This window comes from Oncorhynchus tshawytscha, linkage group LG14 (assembly GCF_018296145.1).
Source record: "Oncorhynchus tshawytscha isolate Ot180627B linkage group LG14, Otsh_v2.0, whole genome shotgun sequence".
NCBI classification, from domain to species: Eukaryota; Metazoa; Chordata; class Actinopteri; order Salmoniformes; family Salmonidae; genus Oncorhynchus; species Oncorhynchus tshawytscha.
This window is the reverse complement of record NC_056442.1, coordinates 32,847,975-32,868,526: the sequence shown is the minus strand read 5'-3', so window position 1 is coordinate 32,868,526 and position 20,552 is coordinate 32,847,975. Positions and strand designations below refer to the sequence as shown.

At 46.2% G+C, this 20,552-nt stretch overlaps 1 protein-coding gene across 7 annotated transcripts in view; it reads left to right on the top strand.

The window, feature by feature from the left end:
* The window catches only part of LOC112267044 (septin-4-like), an 85,190-nt gene extending 64,772 nt beyond the window's left edge, over positions 1-20,418 (top strand). For 2 of the 7 annotated variants that reach the window (XM_042297375.1, XM_042297376.1), the window contains 9 exons: positions 10,780-10,963; positions 11,064-11,187; positions 11,599-11,733; positions 12,434-12,551; positions 12,800-12,901; positions 13,387-13,483; positions 16,431-16,593; positions 16,804-16,903; positions 18,524-20,418. In XM_042297375.1, the coding sequence (XP_042153309.1) occupies positions 10,780-10,963; positions 11,064-11,187; positions 11,599-11,733; positions 12,434-12,551; positions 12,800-12,901; positions 13,387-13,483; positions 16,431-16,593; positions 16,804-16,903; positions 18,524-18,592 (1,092 nt within the window). In that variant the 3' untranslated portion in view covers positions 18,593-20,418. Of the gene's footprint in view, positions 1-3,604; positions 4,718-6,021; positions 6,154-9,995; positions 10,353-10,779; positions 10,964-11,063; positions 11,188-11,598; positions 11,734-12,433; positions 12,552-12,799; positions 12,902-13,386; positions 13,484-16,430; positions 16,594-16,803; positions 16,904-18,523 lie in introns of those variants that run through there. The other 5 variants (XM_042297373.1, XM_042297371.1, XM_042297372.1 and 2 more) reach the window with 5 other exon arrangements.
* Positions 20,419-20,552: the final 134 nt, after the last annotated feature.

The window sequence follows — 20,552 nt, the reverse complement described above, 5'->3', positions numbered from 1 at the left end:
TCAGTGGGCTCCAAAGTACCAGCAGTTCACTCGCATTTGCTAGTGAAAGAAATTAAATGCCAATCCGAAAAAATACTGGTCGCATTTGTGCGAGTGTGATGTACATTTAGCTCTGCGTTGTATTTTCCACGTAACATTACGAGGATCACGCAACCTGATAGACAGACTGTAATTATGATCCACGTCATTAAAAAGCATTACAAAAGTATAAACAAAAGTAAATCTAAACATCTTGGCATTACATGGAGTCAGGAGTTTAGAAGACTGCGCGATGAAGAATGAAAGAGTGTCCGGTATTAGCTATAGAGGCAATGCTTCTAAAATGCCTTTGCACTAGATTTGAGGTTTTATCAATTTAGAAAATCTCAAATCATGTATGCACCGCAAAGAAATACAATGGGTAAGTTTACAGCATTCAGATTCCCTTTGTGATAGCCAGTTTGCGGTCAGTGTCGATGCAGTCTTTTGTTTTTATGTTTTCAAAATGATTTTGCTTTTAGTGTTGATTAGGAACTGTGCCTAAAAAATTAAAAAAATCTAATAAAATTTTATTTGTCACATACACATGGTTAGCAGATGTTAATGCGAGTGTAGCGAAATGCTTGTGCTTCTAGTTCCGACAATGCAGTAATAACCAACAAGTAATCTAACTAACAATTCCAAAACTACTGTCTTATACACCCAAGTGTAAGGGGATAAAGAAAATGTACATAAGGATATATGAATGAGTGATGGTACAGAGCGGCATAGGCAAGATACAGTAGATGGTATCGAGTACAGTATATACATAGGAGATGAGTATGTAAACAAAGTGGCATAGTTAAAGTGGCTAGTGATACATGTATTACATAAAGATGCAGTAGATGATATAGAGTACAGTATATATGTATGCATATGAGATGAATAATGTAGGGTATGTAACATTATATTAGGTAGCATTGTTTAAAGTGGCTAGTGATATATTTTACATAATTTCCCATCAATTCCCATTATTAAAGTGGCTGGAGTTGAGTCAGTGTGTTGGCAGCAGCCACTCAATGTTAGTGGTGGCTGTTTAACAGTCTGATGGCCTTGAGATAGAAGCTGTTTTTCAGTCTCTCGGTCCCAGCTTTGATGCACCTGTACTGACCTCGCCTTCTAGATGATAGTGGGGTGAACAGGCAGTGGCTCGGGTGGTTGTTGTCCTTGATGATCTTTATGGCCTTCCTGTAACATCGGGTGGTGTAGGTGTCCTGGAGGGCAGGTAGTTTGCCCCCGGTGATGCGTTGTGCAGACCTCACTACCCTCTGGAGAGCCTTACGGTTGTGGGCGGAGCAGTTGCCGTACCAGGCGGTGATACAGCCTGCCAGGATGCTCTCGATTGTGCATCTGTAGACGTTTGTGAGTGCTTTTGGTGACAAGCCAAATTTCTTCAGCCTCCTGAGGTTGAAGAGGCGCTGCTGCGCCTTCTTCACGATGCTGTCCGTGTGGGTGGACCAATTCAGTTTGTCTGTGATGTGTATGCAGAGGAACTTAAAACTTGCTACCCTCTCCACTACTGTTCCATCGATGTGGATAGGGGGGTGTTCCCTCTGCTGTTTCCTGAAGTCCACAATCATCTCCTTAGTTTTGTTGACGTTGAGTGTGAGATTTATTTTCCTGACACCACACTCCGAGGGCCCTCACCTCCTTCCTGTAGGCCATCTCGTCGTTGTTGGTAATCAAGCCTACCACTGTTGTGTCGTCTGCAAACTTGATGATTGCGTTGGAGGCGTGCGTGGCCACGCAGTCGTGGGTGAACAGGGAGTACAGGAGAGGGCTCAGAATGCACCCTTGTGAGGCCCCAGTGTTGAGGATCAGCGGGGTGGAGATGTTGTTGCCTACCCTCACCACCTGGGGGGCGGCCCGTCAGGAAGTCCAGTACCCAGTTGCACAGGGCGGGGTCGAGACCCAGGGTCTCGAGCTTGATGACGAGCTTGGAGGGTACTATGGTGTTAAATGCCGAGCTGTAGTCGATGAACAGCATTCTCACATAGGTATTCCTCTTGTCCAGGTGGGTTAGGGCAGTGTGGTTGAGATTGCATCGTCTGTGGACCTATTTGGGCGGTAAGCAAATTGGAGTGGGTCTAGGATGTCAGGTAGGGTGGAGGTGATATGGTCCTTGACTAGTCTCTCAAAGCACTTCATGATGATGGAAGAGGGCACCAATCGGGGCGGTAGTCGTTTAGCTCAGTTACCTTAGCTTTCTTGGGAACAGGAACAATGGTGGCCCTCTCGAAGCATGTGGGAACAGCAGACTGGGATAGGGATTGATTGAATATGTCCGTAAACACACCAGCCAGCTGGTCTGCGCATGCTCTGAGGGTGCGGCTGGGGATGCCGTCTGGGCCTGCAGCCTTGCGAGGGTTAACACGTTTAAATGTTTTACTCACCTCGGCTGCAGTGAAGGAGAGGCCGCATATTTTGGTTGCTGGCCTTGTCAGTGGCACTGTATTGTCCTCAAAGCGGGCAAAAAAGTTATTTAGTCTGCCTGGGAGCAAGACATCCTGGTCCGTGACTGGGCTGGATTTCTTCCTGTAGTCCGTGATTGACTGTAGACCCTGCCACATACCTCTTGTGTCTGAGCCGTTGAATTGAGATTCTACTTTGTCTCTATACTGACGCTTAGCTTGTTTGATTGCCTTGCGGAGGGAATAGCTACACTGTTTGTATTCGGTCATGTTTCCGGTCACCTTGCCCTGATTAAAAGCAGTGGTTTGCGCTTTCAGTTTCACGCAAATGCTGCCATCAATCCACGGTTTCTGGTTTGGGAATGTTTTAATCGTTGCTATGGGAACGACATCTTCAACGCACGTTCTAATGAACTCGCACACCGAATCAGCGTATTCGTCAATGTTGTTGTCTGACGCAATACGAAACATATCCCAGTCCATGTGATGGAAGCAGTCTTGGAGTGTGGAATCAGATTGGTCGGACCAGCATTGGACAGCCAATACTTGTGAGCTGGCCCTAGTGATTGGCCCTGTTTGAGAGGTGACAAGCGTTCCACTACTTCAGAGACTAAACTTGGGGGCATGTGCTCACACAAACATTTACAGATAATTATCTCCATTCTACGCTCTACATGTAATGGAATAAACATACAGACAATCTGCTAATTCCACAAAACATATAATTATTTTATGTTCTGTATCTTTTATGTTTTTCAGAGGACTGAACTGAACCAGGTGTGATCCATAATGTTTGTCGAAGAACATGAATCTCCAATTTGCCACGAGTGTCTGGTACTCTAAAAAGTTGGACAGGGTTGGCAGGTCTGGGAAAGTCGCATGAGAAATGTCCAATATATTTTCCCTACAAAGCACTGTACATGAGATTTAATGGATGGATTTATTCTAAATTAAATCAAATCAAATGTATTTATATAGCCCTTCGTACATCAGCTGATATCTCAAAGTGCTGTACAGAAACCCAGCCTAAAACCCCAAACGGCAAGCAACACAGTTGCGTAACAGGCCTAGTATTATATTTGGGGGTTGCAGCAGTTCAATGCATAACTCTAAAGTCATTAGTGTATGCGTGTCGCCCATGAAGGCAAGTGAACAAGTACACACAGGACAGAGGATCGGGAGAAGGGAGATGAAGGCTCAGAGGGAAAACATGCATGTGTGACTGATGCTACCCAACCTCTCTAGATGGAGCTGTACATTCACAGAGAGGAGATGGGGAAAAAAATATCAAATTTGCCCTCCATCCTCATATCCTGCAGCAATGCAAGAGGGTGGAGGGGGGGCTGTAATCCCAAGGTTAACCCACTCCAAAGTGCTCTGTGCCAGGCATGCCAAGTAGCCCTGATGGACGTGCTGCCGAGGCTGACTGGGTGATGTCATCAGTCCAACTCTGCTGCCTGATCGTCACTACCACTATTGTTCTGCTGTCTGTGTTAAGGCTCCATTTATATTCAGTAAGATCTGAGATTCCTCCTCTTGCTCTCTCTTTCTAGTTATCTCTCTCCTCTCACTCTTGTTTTCTCTCTCCCTTGAGATGCCGTCTCTTTTCTTCTCAATTTATGTCAAACTGTTGAATGAAGACCTCATGAGACATCAGTGTTTTTAGGCAGCAAAGCAGGCAGCCAGCCATGCAGGCTCGTAAAGTAAGGAGAGTTCCATACATCTACAGTGAAATTCCTTGATCGTCATCCCTTTAAATCCGTTTCAGCTGTGGCTACGGTCTCCTAAGACTTGAATGCTTAAGATAATCATACACTCCAGTGCCTGACAGCCAAACTGATACAGTGTGAGAGGATAAATCTGTATTCCTCGCTTGTCTTAACTTGCAGGGTAAATCATTTGCTCGAGAAGAGCCAAAGTGGGTTCTTAGTGGAAAATCTATGTAGTACAGAGATGAATGGCCTTAAAAGTTGAAGTGAGTTGGTGTTATTGGCATGGTATGGGTTGGACAGCCCAACCTTGTGAACCGTGATGGGTGCGTGGGCCGTGGATGGATTTCATGTCTGTGGCGGATCGGACTAGGAGCCCCAGGGCGGTGGGGCAGCCAGGCAGCTCGATGGGGCTGGAGGACAGTGTCCTGGTTCAAAAGGATATATAGGCAGGGGATGCTTGCCACTCTCCAGACTGGCTCCTGGTGAGGGCATGAAGAGCTGCTTGAGAGGAGGCAAGAGAGTCAGGCTGTTACATCTCACACAGGGTACCACAGGTGAGGTACTGCAGGAGAACTGGTGAGTTATTGTCCTGAAGAGGATTGCTTTTAAATTGAGTCTGGTGAGGTCTTTTTAAAAATTGAGTCTAGTTGGTGTAGAAGTTTGGATTGTTGTTTAATAATTGATTACAAAGACTGCATTTTCTACTTGCTTCCAAGTGGTGGATTCTCTGCAGTTCAAGTGAGGGGAAGAAATGTTCTTCAAGTTTTTAAATGGTGGAGCAGAGTAGTTTTCACAATCTGACAAATATTCTCACTGTGTGCCAAGTAAAAAAAAATACAAAAAATGTTGATCTGAGAACCATTCCACACACATCTCTGCTCCAGAGTTGACAGTGTTGGTTATTGTTGACCAGGGACGCTGTTAATTGGATCACACGGTGGGTCGTCCATGTTAGGCAGTAGATTTGACATTGATCCATCGTGTGGTTTGGTCAGAGCAAAGCAGACCGGAGGAAAACATGTCAGTGGTCCTCTAATCTGAGAAACTATTAATTTACTCTCCTCTGTCCTCTCTGCCACTTATCTCCTAATCCCAATCCCTGTTTAATTAAAACTGTGAGGATGACATCAAAAACCTGGTTGGGATGACTTGGAAATCCTTTTTGGGAGAACACTGATACAAACTCGTAGAAGAACCTTGCAAGGCCTTGCTCTGAACTCTGAGTGTTAGTAGGTGTGTGCTTTTGTTTTAATTTTCAGTAAAGACATTTCAACTCTCTACACGATGCAACGGCAGCCAGATCAGTTAATTTCATCTGCTTCAGTAAGTGCATTGTTAGACCTCCCCTGAATGGGAAGATATCAGAATCAGTTAAACTAAGTGCAGCTGGACAAATAAACAACATTAGGCTATGAGTGGAATGGCCAGACAGAATAGATCCCTGTACACACCAACATTATTTCTGGACATTGCTGAAACAATTCATTCCACGCACCACTCTGAATGCAACTCAATCACCCAGTGGGCTACTCCAGTGGACAGCCATGTTGCTTACTCTGGCATCCAACAGCCATGTCATTTCCTGTGGCTGGATCCAGACTACTCACTCATTGTTATATTAATTTGAGTTATTTAATCATTTTGTGATTTGTTTTATTTGTGTTTTGTTTTTCTTTCAACCCTTTTGTACTGGTCCGTTCTACACAAAACGCCATCACGCAACGCTATCCTTGTTGTCACGCCGACCTACCCTTCCACGCCCTCCTTCACCATTCCCCATTCCTTGTTCTGATTGGTCCTTCCAATTCTTACTTCCCTGTTGGCCCTGCTCCTTGCCTCGCCCTTTTCCACTCCAAATGCATGTTCCTTCCTGGTTGGAGATTGCAGAGTGCACTGTAGCCCCAGTAGCAATGGAGGACAGTGACCATGAGGCTCACTCATCATCAGATGACCTGGACTCCGCCCCGCCATCCCCTGACAGCACCAGGGACCACCACCATGAGCCCGAACAGGTACCAGTGACCAGACAAGTTCTGGGTCAAAGAATATGTCAAATACTTTCCAGATATTTGAGCTGCTTTGCTTGATTTGGTGACACAGTGAATGGAACACATGGAATAGTCCAAAAAGGTCAAAATTCCAAGCTAAATCAAGTGCACCTCAAATACTTTTAAGTATTTTCCATATTTCTATTGGTCTCTGTGACCCCCCTTTTAAACCCAATCCCCTGTTGTCACACACAACACAGGGATGTTGTTGTGGCAGGAGGTTTCATACTGCTGCGCTCCATATGTACACTGGAACCACAATCAGCCCTCTGTCGGCATGCAGGGATAATCTCCTGTTATCCTGAGAGCCATGTGGAAGGACAATCTAAGATTCATACATACCAAGGACTGGCAACAATGTAATTGAATATTGTAATTTAATTAATTGTCCACATGCTTTAGACCTCCTTTGTAGTTCACTAGTTTACTTTGTAGTTCACTAGTTTACTTCCTGTTTGAACCAGTTATTTGCTCAAAAAAGTTGAGTTGGTTACTATTGATCCAAAGAAAGGAGGCCCAATAACTGTGTGTCTGTTCACAGGAGCTTAAACTTGGAAGAACACCTATGTATCATCATGACTGTGTCCTCTCCAGATTAGCTCTCAAAACGTATCACTATTGAGCAGAGATATGGGCCGATAAATGCAGTTTACTCTGATTGCTATGGTTCCCCTAGAGCTAAATCACTCTGGATAAGAACGTCTGCTAAATTACTAAATTCTACAGTCGGAAAGTATTCAGACCCCTTCCCTTTTTTCACATTTTGTTACGTTACAGCCTTCTTCTAAAATGTATTGTCATTTTCCCCTGTCATCAATTTACACACAATACCCCATAATAACAAAACGAAAACACATTGTTAGACATTTTTGCAAATGTATTAAAAATAAAAAACATACCTTATTTACATAAGTATTCAGACGCTTTGCTATGAGACTCAAAATTGAGCTCAGGTGCATCCTGTTTCCTTTGATCATCCTTTCTATCATCATGTTTCTACAATTTGATTGGAGTCCCCCTGTGGTAAATTAAATTGATTGGAAATTATTTCCCATCGTTGACTGTGCACGTCAGAGTAAAAACCAAGCCATGAGGTCGAAGGAATTGTCCATAGAGCTCCGAGACAGGATTGTGTTGAGGCACAGATCTGGGGAATGGTACCAAAAAATATCTGCAGTATTGAAGGTTCCAAGTACACAGTGGCCTCAATAATTCTTAAATGGAAGAAGTTTGGAACCAGCAAGACTCTTCCTACAGCTGGCCGTCCGGCCAAACTGGGCAATCGAGGGAGAAGGGCCTTAGTCACGGAGGTGACCAAGAACCCAATGGTCACTCTAACAGAGCTCCAGAGTTCCTCTGTGGAGATGGGAGAAACTTATAGAAGGACAACCATCTCCGCAGCTCTCCTTCATGGTAGGTTGGCCAGACCGAAGCCACTCCTCACTAAAAGGCACAAGACAGCCAGCTTGGAGTTTGCCAAAAGGAACCTAAATGATTCTGACCATGAGAAATAAGATTCTCTGGTCTGATGAGACCAAGATTGAACTCTTTGGCCTGAATGCCAAACGTCACATCTGGAGGAAACCTGGTACCATCCCTACGGTGAAGAATGGAGGTGGCAGCATCATGCTGTGGGGATGTTTTTCAGCAGCAGGGACTGGGAGACTAGTCCGGATCAAGGGACAAAGAAAAGTACAGAGATCCTTGATGAAAGGTCCTGAGAGCTCTGGAGCAGGTTAAGACTGGGGTGAAGTTTCACCTTCCAACAGGACAAAGACCCTAAGCACACAGCCAATACAACGCAGAAGTGGCTTTGGGACAAATCTCTGAATGTCCTTGAGTGGCCCAGCCAGATCCCGAACATCTCTGGAGAGACCTGAAAATAGCTGTGCAGCGACGCTCTCCATCCAACCCTACTGAGCTTGAGAGAATCTGCAGAGAAGAATGGGAGAAACTCCCCCAAATCCAGGTGTGCCGAAGCTGCTTCAACAAAGTACTGAGTAAAGGGTCTGAATACTTATGTAAATGTCAAATGGAAGTTTTTATTTAAAATATTAAAAAAACAGTTTTTGCTTTGTCATTGTGGGGTATTCTGTGTAGACTGAAAAAGGCTGTAATGTAGCAAAAGTCAAGGGGTCTGAATACTTCCCGTCTGCACTGTAAATGTAAAATAGCCTCTTGGCCTTCTCAATACACTGTAATAGTCATAGTGGTGCAGGCTGGGGATTCTTCACACAAACTGGGGCAGAAAGGGCATGCGTGGCTGTGGTAACTTGAGGACCTAAGGACATGAGCATCAATCTGCATCCAAAATGGCATCCTATTATTTATACAGTGTACTTCTTTTGACCAGGACCCATAGGGAATAGGGTGCCATTTGGGATGGAACACTAGTCTCTAGTCTGAGAACTCCAGGGAGGGATATCCCTTTACAGTTTCAACTACACACAGAGGCTCTGCCTTTGTTGGTGTCATGAATTGTAGGTATTGTCATCGGGGAAGGTAGATGGTATGGGAATAAAATAACATGTAGGTGTGATTGACAGGTTTAGGTAGATTTGAAAATGAGTGCTGTTACTAATCACCACAAATTGATCAGTCATTGTGCAAATGACATATTGAGGTGACATGTTTAACACCAATAGATTTTTATCAGGTTTCCTCTGTCTACCATTATGTGTTGAGTGACACACCCATATGAATAGATGATGTCATGTTTGAGTCCTTGTTGATGTCATAAGAAGGTGTGTGTGTTCATGACTGTTTGCGTTTGAAGCTGTATGACACTATATACCACAGCAATTCATTTGAGCAGTCTTCTAGTAATCAAGAGGGTTCATTAATCATTTAGAGGTTCATTTCCTTTAGCTCTACTCAATCACATCATATTTTGTTGTGTAACCTGTTAAACGGTTGCCTCCACTCTTTATCATCCACGTGGCTACAGTACTGTACCTTCTATTGAATTGTGATGTCCCAGCTTGCGTCCCAAATTGCAGCCTATTCCCTATGTAGTGCATTACTTTTGACCAGGGCCCATGGACAATAGGGTGCCACCCAGACTCTACCATACCAAGGCTGAAGCTGCTGAGCAGGGAGAATATTTACAGCCAGCTGCCACGGCACTACACTTTTAACAAGATGTACCCTCCCATTTCCTACAAGTTCAGGAAGGTCAATGATGTCGTTCTGTCCTTGAGCTGTTCTTGTCTATTAATGTTTGGACCCCAGGAAAAGTAGCTGCTGCTTCAGCAACAACTAATGGGGATCTTAATAAAATACTAATACTCAAATTATGAGTTATCTATAGAAGACACAAGGTTCTATTTTTGGCGCTCTATATTGTATTGGACAGAGTGAGTGTTCTCTCGTGTCAGAATCAGAGGGTGTGCTTGTTATCAGTTTGATGGCCATCCGAGATCTCTTCTTCCTCGGCATTCCTCCCATCAGCACAAATATTTACCCTCCCCTCTTACGTTGTTAACCTTGTAGCTTCTCTGGTGCTCTCTAGTGAATCAGTCAGTCGATATCTTCTTTCCTCGCTGTCTCTTAGTGTAAATCTTCTCTAAACCCTAGAGAACTAGGCCTATCTTGCACTTAATGATTTCTTAGGTTGTTTCTCTCCATCAAAACATTCAGTGTCTATAACCACTCTGCATTTTCTTCTTTTTTCCTGTTGATCCTTATGTTGCCTCTGTTACCTTTTGCTCCTTGTTTTCCTTCCGATCTATATTAACCCTCCCTCCTGCTCCAACCTTTACTCCTCTCCGACCCACCTGCACTGCTCCCTGGCCCCTCCCCCTTAGCACTCACACCATTACAAGGATGATTCTGAAGACTCTGAGTTGGAGAACATCATGCAACAAGACCCCCACCACAGCGGGGACCACCCTCGCCCGCCTCTGGGCGGCTATGAGCACAGCCCCGACCTGGAGCACTCCCACCCGGTGGACAGGGAGGCAGAGGGTGGCGACACCCCCGGGACGCCCACCTTTTTGCAGCCCCCCACGGCGGGTGGCAGGGCCCAGTCAGACAACCAGGGCGTAGGGAGGCTGCATTTGGGTGGATGTGGGATGGTGGATCACTATGACATGCAGTCTCCCCTCAGTCCCACCAGGCCCAAGAGCCCCTGGGGCCGCTTTGATCCCTACGACTTTCCAGAGGTAAACTTCAGGCCAGGGGGACCGTTTAGGGTGTAGAGACCAGATGCAACACTATGGGCAATGTGGGTTGGGTTATCAGCTCTCCAGTCCAAAGAGGCTGTGCTTTAGCCTCAGAGGAGCACTAGCAGCAGGTTCAGGCCATTTCCAGTGATGTTTACTTGGAAACGTTGGTTGTGTGTCTGGTTTACTCAGTTTGTGGATTTCGCTTTGAAACTGATGTTGGTCAAAGATGGCAGTGTGTTCTGGTGTGTTGACAATGGCTTCATTCAATACCCTACATCTGTTGAAATGGCTTTAGGTTTGAAGACATGAATTTATGTGTGGTAGGTGCTTTTTTATTTAGAATGATTACTGTAACTCGCAAATGTGCCGCCACCAGAGGTGAGCGACGTGTTTAAATAGGCGTCTGTTTCTCTTGCTTTCACAGGACCAAGACAAGGACTATGTGGGCTTTGCCACACTGCCAAACCAGGTGCACCGTAAGTCTGTCAAGAAGGGCTTTGACTTCACCCTGATGGTAGCAGGGGAGTCTGGTCTGGGCAAGTCCACCCTGGTCAACAGCCTCTTCCTCACAGACCTCTACAAGGACAGGAAGCTACTCAACGCTGAGGGTAAGGTGGCCATTTTGGTGTCTCATCTTCTGAATGAATGAATGAATGAATGAATGATATAAATGGCCAGCTGCTAAGGAAATGTGTGTTTTAACCCCAGAGCGGATCACTCAGACAGTGGAGATCACTAAACACACAGTGGACATTGAGGAGAAGGGCGTCAAGCTGAAGCTCACCATCGTAGACACCCCTGGCTTTGGAGACGCTGTCAATAACACTGAATGGTATATGTCAAACATCCTTCCTTCATAGGACTCTTCTTTGGTGTCAGGAAAACATGAAACAACTCAACTCCGATTATGATCCTAAGGCAGAGCTGAGTAAGTTCGAGGTATTGAGTTGATCTTAACCTTTGGATATACGCGGTAGTCTTCAATACAGTTGTAAACTTTTATTGCTATTAGGCTTTGTATTGTTACATGAAGCAGTTTGAGGTTCAGTTGCAGTATAGCTCAGTGTACAGTAGGGGAATGACTGTCTGCATTGCCTCAGTGCTGGTGTGTCTCTCTGTCTCCCCCACCACCCTAGCTGGAAGTCAGTGGGTTAGGGTTGGTATGGTTAGTGGTTGTATTGTGGCTGTCTCTGCAGTATTGCCTCAGTGCTGGTGTGTCTCTGTGTCTCCCCCACCGCCCTAGCTGGAAGTCAGTGGCGGACTACATCGACCAGCAGTTTGAGCAGTACTTCAGGGACGAGAGTGGACTGAACAGGAAGAACATCCAGGATAACAGAGTTCACTGCTGCCTCTACTTCATCTCTCCCTTCGGACACGGGTACGTCAGCTACGACATGTTGTCTCTGTCTCAATACTCTTTAAATGGAGTCCTTCTATTGAGACAGACATATTGGCTGTGTCTCAATACTCTTAGTTTATTTTCCCCTTCTACCTTCCTTGAGTACCACCGAGAGGGTTTCCACTATGCACCATGTTGGTTTGCACCATGTTCCATGCATTCTAAATGCAGTGTGGTTTCCGTGGAATCTAGAACCACCCTGCTCTGCTGCCTCCAGGGAAATGTGCATCTGGTGCAGTGCTAAACGTTCTATCCATTTTGAGGGGCAGATGCTGCAGTACTGAACTTTCTCTCCAATTGTCGGTGTAAATGCTGATGCAGTACTTTTGTCTGAGCATACCGTCTGTTTTACACCACTGTGTTCATTGAAAGGAAAAATCTTGAGCACCATCATTAGCGCTTAAGCACTGCTGCAAACTTGTAATAAGGAAACGACTCCCTCTGCTGACCAATATTAGATACTACTACAATCCTTGAAAATATGGTTTATGAGGATTACCGTAATTATCTCTTAACCATATCCAAGTTTTGTCAGTGTTGTCTATGCCCATCTTTCCATATGTACAGTGTGTTTTTTGGTTTTCTCAGTGCTGACTTGTTGTCCCTAATTCTAAGTTGCTCTGGTAACTTACTCTGCGAAATCACTAAACATGTATGTCATGTCTTGTATCTGTCTCAGCCTGAGGCCTCTGGATGTGGAGTTTATGAAGGCCCTTCATGAGAAGGTCAACATTGTGCCAATCCTGGCCAAGGCAGATACACTCACACCCACCGAGGTCAAGAAAAAGAAATTCAAGGTAAGCCCCCTCTAACTGGCTTTTCTATCTGTGTCTGCTTGTCTGAATACCATGGCTCTGTACAAATAAGAAATGGACAGTGGACATTGGTTTCAGCAAATTTCGGAAACATATATTTTTATTTCCAGGTGGCCATTTTGATGGATTTGTTTTTGCTCCTTGTTCTTTTGTCCATCCTCAATCCCAGGATTTGAAACAGTAGTTGAATGTTCTTCTCCTCTTCTCTCTGTCCCTCCATCTTCCTGTAGATCAGAGAGGAGATCCAGCAGTATGGCATTAAGATCTACCAGTTCCCAGACTGTGACTCTGATGAGGATGAGGACTTCAAACAGCAGGATCAGGAGCTCAAGGTGAACCACATTTATCCAAACCTCACATCACTAGTTGAGGAAGTATGGCAACCTAAAGGACACTAGTCATCATAAACAACCTGTCTGCAGTACAGGAAACCCAGATTACATATGTCCGTAACCATGTTATTATTGAGCACACAGCCTTAAAGTAATCTGTTTGTGAATTCTATTCATCTCTGTGTGCACCTGTGCATTAGAGGGCAGGCTGTGTCTGTGCAGCCAGGACAGGCCAGAATGTTGTTTTGGTAGATAAATGGTGTCTCAGTCCCCCCCCCATAGAACCTTGTCTGTGACCTCAAGTGCCCTGACGGTGTGCTCTGTCCATTCCAAGTAGGGGGGAGAGAGAGATGGAGAAATGGGTAGATCTGCAATGCAGCATTTTCCACTGACTGCATTACCTCATAACCACAGATATTCCTCCCTCTTTGTACTTTATTCACTTCATTCATATTCACCTCTCTTGCTCTCTCTCCCTCCCCCAGGACAGTATACCGTTTGCGGTGATCGGCAGCAACACGGTGGTGGAGGCCAAAGGGAAGAGGGTCCGGGGTCGTCTTTATCCCTGGGGCATCGTGGAAGGTAACCCTGTTACACCATCATTATTTAGTTATTGTGTGTCGGGGTCTTATTATGTTAGGGTTGAACTGGGATGTGGACATGAAGCTAGGGTTAGGGTAGTGGTTGTAGACTAGGGTAGTGGTTGTAGACTGGGGTAGTGGTTGTAGACTGGGGTAGTGGTTGGAGACTGGGGTAGTGGTTGGAGACTGGGGTAGTGGTTGGAGACTGGGGTAGTGGTTGGAGACTGGGGTAGTGGTTGGAGACTGGGGTAGTGGTTGGAGACTGGGGTAGTGGTTGGAGACTGGGGTAGTGGTTGGAGACTGGGGTAGTGGTTGGAGACTGGGGTAGTGGTTGGAGACTGGGGTAGTGGTTGGAGACTGGGGTAGTGGTTGGAGACTGGGGTAGTGGTTGGAGACTGGGGTAGTGGTTGGAGACTGGGGTAGTGGTTGGAGACTGGGGTAGTGGTTGGAGACTGGGGTAGTGGTTGGAGACTGGGGTTGTGGTTGGAGACTGGGGTTGTGGTTGGAGACTGGGGTTGTGGTTGGAGACTGGGGTTGTGGTTGGAGACTGGGGTTGTGGTTGGAGACTGGGGTTGTGGTTGGAGACTGGTTGTGGTTGGAGACTGGGTTGTGGTTGGAGACTGTGGTTGTGGTTGGAGACTGTGGTTGTGGTTGGAGACTGTGGTTGTGGTTGGAGACTGGGGTTGTGGTTGGAGGTTGTGGTTGGAGACTGTGGTTGTGGTTGGAGACTGGGTTGTGGTTGGAGACTGTGGTTGTGGTTGGAGACTGGTTGTGGTTGGAGACTGTGGTTGTGGTTGGAGACTGGTTGTGGTTGGAGACTGTGGTTGTGGTTGGAGACTGGTTGTGGTTGGAGACTGTGGTTGTGGTTGGAGACTGTGGTTGTGGTTGGAGACTGTGGTTGTGGTTGGAGACTGGGGTTGTGGTTGGAGACTGGGGTTGTGGTTGGAGACTGGGGTTGTGGTTGGAGACTGGGGTTGTGGTTGGAGACTGGGGTTGTGGTTGGAGACTGGGGTTGTGGTTGGAGACTGGGGTTGTGGTTGGAGACTGGGGTTGTGGTTGGAGACTGGGGTTGTGGTTGGAGACTGGGGTTGTGGTTGGAGACTGTGGTTGTGGTTGGAGACTGTGGTTGTGGTTGGAGGTTGTGGTTGGAGGTTGTGGTTGGAGGTTGTGGTTGGAGGTTGTGGTTGGAGACTGGTTGTGGTTGGAGACTGTGGTTGTGGTTGGAGACTGTGGTTGTGGTTGGAGACTGTGGTTGTGGTTGGAGACTGTGGTTGTGGTTGGAGACTGTGGTTGTGGTTGGAGACTGTGGTTGTGGTTGGAGACTGGGACTGTGGTTGTGGTTGGAGACTGGGGTTGTGGTTGTGGTTGGAGACTGGGGTTGTGGTTGTGGTTGGAGACTGGGGTTGTGGTTGTGGTTGGAGACTGGGGTTGTGGTTGTGGTTGGAGACTGGGGTTGTGGTTGTGGTTGGAGACTGGGGTTGTGGTTGTGGTTGGAGACTGGGGTTGTGGTTGGAGACTGGGGTTGTGGTTGGAGACTGGGGTTGTGGTTGGAGACTGTGGTTGTGGTTGGAGACTGTGGTTGTGGTTGGAGACTGTGGTTGTGGTTGGAGACTGTGGTTGTGGTTGGAGACTGTGGTTGTGGTTGGAGACTGTGGTTGTGGTTGGAGACTGGGGTTGTGGTTGGAGACTGGGGTTGTGGTTGGAGACTGGGGTTGTGGTTGTGGTTGGAGACTGGGGTTGTGGTTGGAGACTGGGGTTGTGGTTGGAGACTGGGGTTGTGGTTGGAGACTGGGGTTGTGGTTGGAGACTGGGGTTGTGGTTGGAGACTGGGGTTGTGGTTGGAGACTGGGGTTGTGGTGGAGACTGGGGTTGTGGTTGGAGACTGGGGTTGTGGTTGGAGACTGGGGTTGTGGTTGGAGACTGGGGTTGTGGTTGGAGACTGGGGTTGTGGTTGGAGACTGGGGTTGTGGTTGGAGACTGGGGTTGTGGTTGGAGACTGGGGTTGTGGTTGGAGACTGGGGTTGTGGTTGGAGACTGGGGTTGTGGTTGGAGACTGGGGTTGTGGTTGGAGACTGGGGTTGTGGTTGGAGACTGGGGTTGTGGTTGGAGACTGGGGTTGTGGTTGGAGACTGGGGTTGTGGTTGGAGACTGGGGTTGTGGTTGGAGACTGGGGTTGTGGTTGGAGACTGGGGTTGTGGTTGGAGACTGGGGTTGTGGTTGTGGTTGGAGACTGGGGTTGTGGTTGTGGTTGGAGACTGGGGTTGTGGTTGTGGTTGGAGACTGGGGTTGTGGTTGGAGACTGGGGTTGTGGTTGGAGACTGGGGTTGTGGTTGGAGACTGGGGTTGTGGTTGGAGACTGGGGTTGTGGTTGGAGACTGGGGTTGTGGTTGGAGACTGGGGTTGTGGTTGGAGACTGGGGTTGTGGTTGGAGACTGGGGTTGTGGTTGTGGTTGGAGACTGTGGTTGTGGTTGGAGACTGTGGTTGTGGTTGGAGACTGGTTGTGGTTGGAGACTGTGGTTGTGGTTGGAGACTGTGGTTGGGGTTGGAGACTGGGGTTGTGGTTGTGGTTGGAGACTGGGGTTGTGGTTGGAGACTGGGGTTGTGGTTGGAGACTGGGGTTGTGGTTGGAGACTGGGGTTGTGGTTGGAGACTGGGGTTGTGGTTGGAGACTGGGGTTGTGGTTGGAGACTGGGGTTGTGGTTGGAGACTGGGGTTGTGGTTGGAGACTGGGGTTGTGGTTGGAGACTGGGGTTGTGGTTGGAGACTGGGGTTGTGGTTGGAGGTTGTGGTTGGAGACTGGGGTTGTGGTTGGAGACTGGGGTTGTGGTAGTGGTTGGAGACTGGGGTTGTGGTAGTTGAAGAACAGGTTTAGGGTTGAACCGGGATGTGGATATGAAGCTAGGGTTAGGGAAACACTGCCCTAACCTAACACTGTTGCTCTTGACAGTGGAGAACTCGGCGCACTGTGACTTTGTGAAGCTGAGGAACATGTTGGTGAGGACACACATGCAGGACCTGAAGGATGTGACACGGGAGACACACTATGAGAACTACAGGGCTCACTGCATTCAGAGCATGACCCGCATGGTGGTGAAGGAACGCAACCGCAAGTACGGACACACACACACACGCTCACACACTGCCAGTCATATGTTGTTTATATCTTCGATCAGGTATCTTAAGGCTGCACATATTGTTACTCCTATACATACATAATGTAGCTCAAGTACAATTCACACTAACATATAGTCACGAACTCTAACAACATATACACCCACATACTGTTAACCATATTGTCTTTCTCCACTCTACTCCTGTAGTAAACTGACCAGGGAGAGCGGCACAGACTTCCCCATCCCTGTGATACCAAGTACCACAGACACAGAGACGGAGAAGCTAATCCGAGAGAAAGACGAAGAGGTACCACGACGACACTCAGACCCAACTCTAGAACCCCACTCTGACCCAGGCCTAGATCCAGGGGCTGATCCTGAGGCCTCCTGAGTCCTCCAGGCTGTCAGTCATACAGTATATACATTCCATCCATACATGCAGGTGCCCCTGAAGACCCCAGTCAGGTGGTGTGATTGTGGTCTGGTTTGAGGAAGGGTCAGGGGTTAGGGGTGACCGTCAGCCCCTTCAACAGCACCCAGCCCTGGGATGCACATGAACTGTAGGAGAAGACTAGACTAGATCTGAGTACAAATAATGTTTTATATTGAAATACTATTTGAACCCAGGTCTGGCTGTAGAATATAATACGCCAGGTCACATTGCCTAGGTAGAGTAGTGTTGTAGATGGAAAGAAGCCCTGGTTCTCTTCTCCCTGTTTGAGTTTGTCCCTGTCCGAATGCACCATGGTGCCAATTTCATATAATTATTTATTTATGCTATTTGTTTTATGATTAAAAGCGGAGGAAGTTCTTTAAGGTTAACACTACCTCAACAAAAATGCCCTAACCTGAGATTTCGAATACGATACCCTGTGACCCACGTGCGCAACTTGAGTTTTGGCGCAGCTCTTTCATTGATATCAGTGCATCATTTACGCAAAAATCAAGGTAGATTCCCCCTGAATGACATGAGCCATTAAAAGAATTATACATTATTTTCAGTTTTTTCCTCATTTTTGGTATGTAACCCTTTCCATTGTTTAAACGTTGTGAACACAACTGTCGCCATAATTTCATCCTATTTTGATATGTGTGTGGGATTGTGGGGGGGATGCTATGCAGGGCAAATGTGTGTCTGCAAGCACCATATCTTTCTCACTCATACTGCATATCACAGTATTGAATTAACAGGCTTTACATGTAGTAATTACGGAAATGAATGTGTGTACTTGACTGAACACACACAGTCACCAGGCTCGTTTACGTGGTCTCCAGACAGAGCGAATGGGGTGCCAAATCGTATCAATCAGTTGTTCTCCACTGGCTTGGTGGTCATTGGATAGGGCTTGGTCATTGGTGCAGTGACGTAGAAGTAATAGGTGTGTTCCAGGCCACCTGGACTGTATACATGAATTAACACACGCATCCATCATCGGGTCACATGGTTTGAAGACAGAATAAACTGGGGTGGCAAATCGTATCGATCAGTTATCTGTCAGCACTTTTGGCTTGGTTGTGATTGGATACCGCTTGGTTATTGGTGCAGTCATGTGGAAGTAATGGTTGTGTTCCAGGCCACCTACATTGCAGTCATGAAATGTTGGCAATCACTACTTCAGCATTTGTAGTGTTCTGAGACGGTCAAATCTGTGCAAATGTGAAAGTAATGTTTAGCATTATAGGAATCCATCAATATGACTTAACAATCTGATAGTCTGGTATGAGGAATCCAATTGATCTGTTGTCACATAGCTGGCTTTGTTGTGATTGGTAGCTCTTGGTTATTGGTGCACTCACATGGAAGTAATAAGTTGGTATGAGGTTCTAAACCCTGTGAGCATCTCCCCAGTCCTCACTTCCTTCTGTGGTGTTTTGAATTGCTGCATGTCGAGTGTGTTTGACTGACAATGGCCTCTTCTCTCTACAGTTGCGGCGAATGCAAGAGATGCTCACAAAGATCCAGGAACAGATGCACACGCAGAAGGAGGCCTATTAACCAAGGCTACTACTAGAACCCCTTTCCCCTGTGTAAATATTGGCCCCTTCTTTCCACTACTAGGGTGGGCACCCCTAGTACCACTCTACTCGACCCACAAACATTGTCTGCTCCAGCTCATCCAACCCCAACTGCCACCACTCCTCATTTAGTCAATAACCCTCACTATCAGAGACTGATCCAAGACCAGGCATGAGGCATTTACAGACAGGAGGTGGCATGGTGAGAAGTTTCTTCTTCCAACAACATGGAAGCCTTGCATCTCCACACCTGTTGTGGAAACTCTAACGGTAACAACGGGCACCCCTGTCAGGTGCCATTGCTAGAGCACAACACCGGTCTGGACAGCACAGACCTAACCACCTGCTTGTCCTTACAGGGTTATGGCCGGGTCCTGCCTGCCTGCCTTCCACCCATAGTTTATATGTGGTCTTGTCAAAAGATAACTTTTTGCCTTCCAGTTTTGTCGCTAATGTTCCTTGATGTTTCTCCCTAGTGAAGTCTAACCCCTGACATTGGTTAAGGGATAGACTGTAGAGCATGTGTTGTCCTGTCCCTCTGCTAGGTGTTTGAAAGTTTATATTGTAACAAGTTTAGATGTGTGGTCTTAACCAACCTAGACAAGGTATGGTTTGAGGGAGGTTGGCTTGCCAGATTTGTATTTTTTTGTCATGCACAATTTTTTCCCAAGAGCATTTTTAAAAGGTCAATACTGTAGATGGGCATCTTTTTTTTACTATTACAGGATTGCATCTATCACTTGTAATTATTTTATTTGCATTGCTACACAGAATAGCAAGAAATTCCTTGTTGTGGAATGAATGACAAATGTTACTGAAGTAGTGCTGTGTGTTTTTGGACAAATGTATGTTAATAGGGCTAATTAGTTTCCTTCATGTTTCCAGTTCTAGCATGCTCAAATCTGGGTTGTTCGTTCTTGTATATAACTGACAAAGGAAACCCACTACTTACAGTTCTGATATCTGTAATGATAGTTTCCTGGAATATTGTTGACTTGCAGCTCTCCAGGTTTGTGTTCAGGGTCGTGTTCAGGGTCGTTTTCAGGGTTAAAACTTTCTGCAGCGAAAACCAAAATGTGTGTTCTTAGAACGAGATTCAATCCCATTATAGACATTGTGACTTTTAAAGGCAATTTCAGATTGAGCTGACATGCACATTTACGTGATAGGATCTCTGCAAACGTGGGGAACATTGCCTTTTAAAACCCGAGATCGGACTGAATCCCGGCCCGAATGGACAAGTTCAGGCAGTAACTCCCCGTAGAATTATATATTTTTTACTGAACACGACCCTAAAGGAGAAAAGAGCAGGCTTGAGCTACTTAAGTGCCAGTCAAGAGACGCTGGCCTGGGGACCAAGCAGACAGGACAAGCCCCTTATTCTGCCGGATGTCAGGGGTTAGAGAATGACCGGATCGGCCTCGTATCTTTATAGAAGTGTCTGACATAGCAAGCCTTCATTCTTGGGTTGATGTACTCCGTAGACTTGATGTTGATTGTGGACAGTAAGTATGCACCTACTCTTTTGAAGTACATATGTTTGAGTGGATGGTTTTATTATGCAGTCAAAACAAGAAATCATGTAATTATTGTTTAGGTATTTTCAACTTCCATGTTTCCCCACAATAATTTTGGCTTTAAACAAGTTTTGTTATAAGATGAATAGTTGTATTTATTTTCCTCGGGTGCAAATATGAGGTCATTCACAAGGAACAAGTCATGAGATAAAAAGATACATGTTTTGGATTGTATGAATATGCCAGAAAAATTTATGTTTCAATGAGAATAAAATATTTCAGATCTGTATTTCTCTTTGTAAGCAGCATTGATTATATTTTTTATTTACCCTCCTCCCCGCCATCAACACTTAGATTCACCTAGAGACCCAGTCCAAAATTGCAAGGGCAGGACATTTTCCCCCATTTTTGTTTTACAAGAAT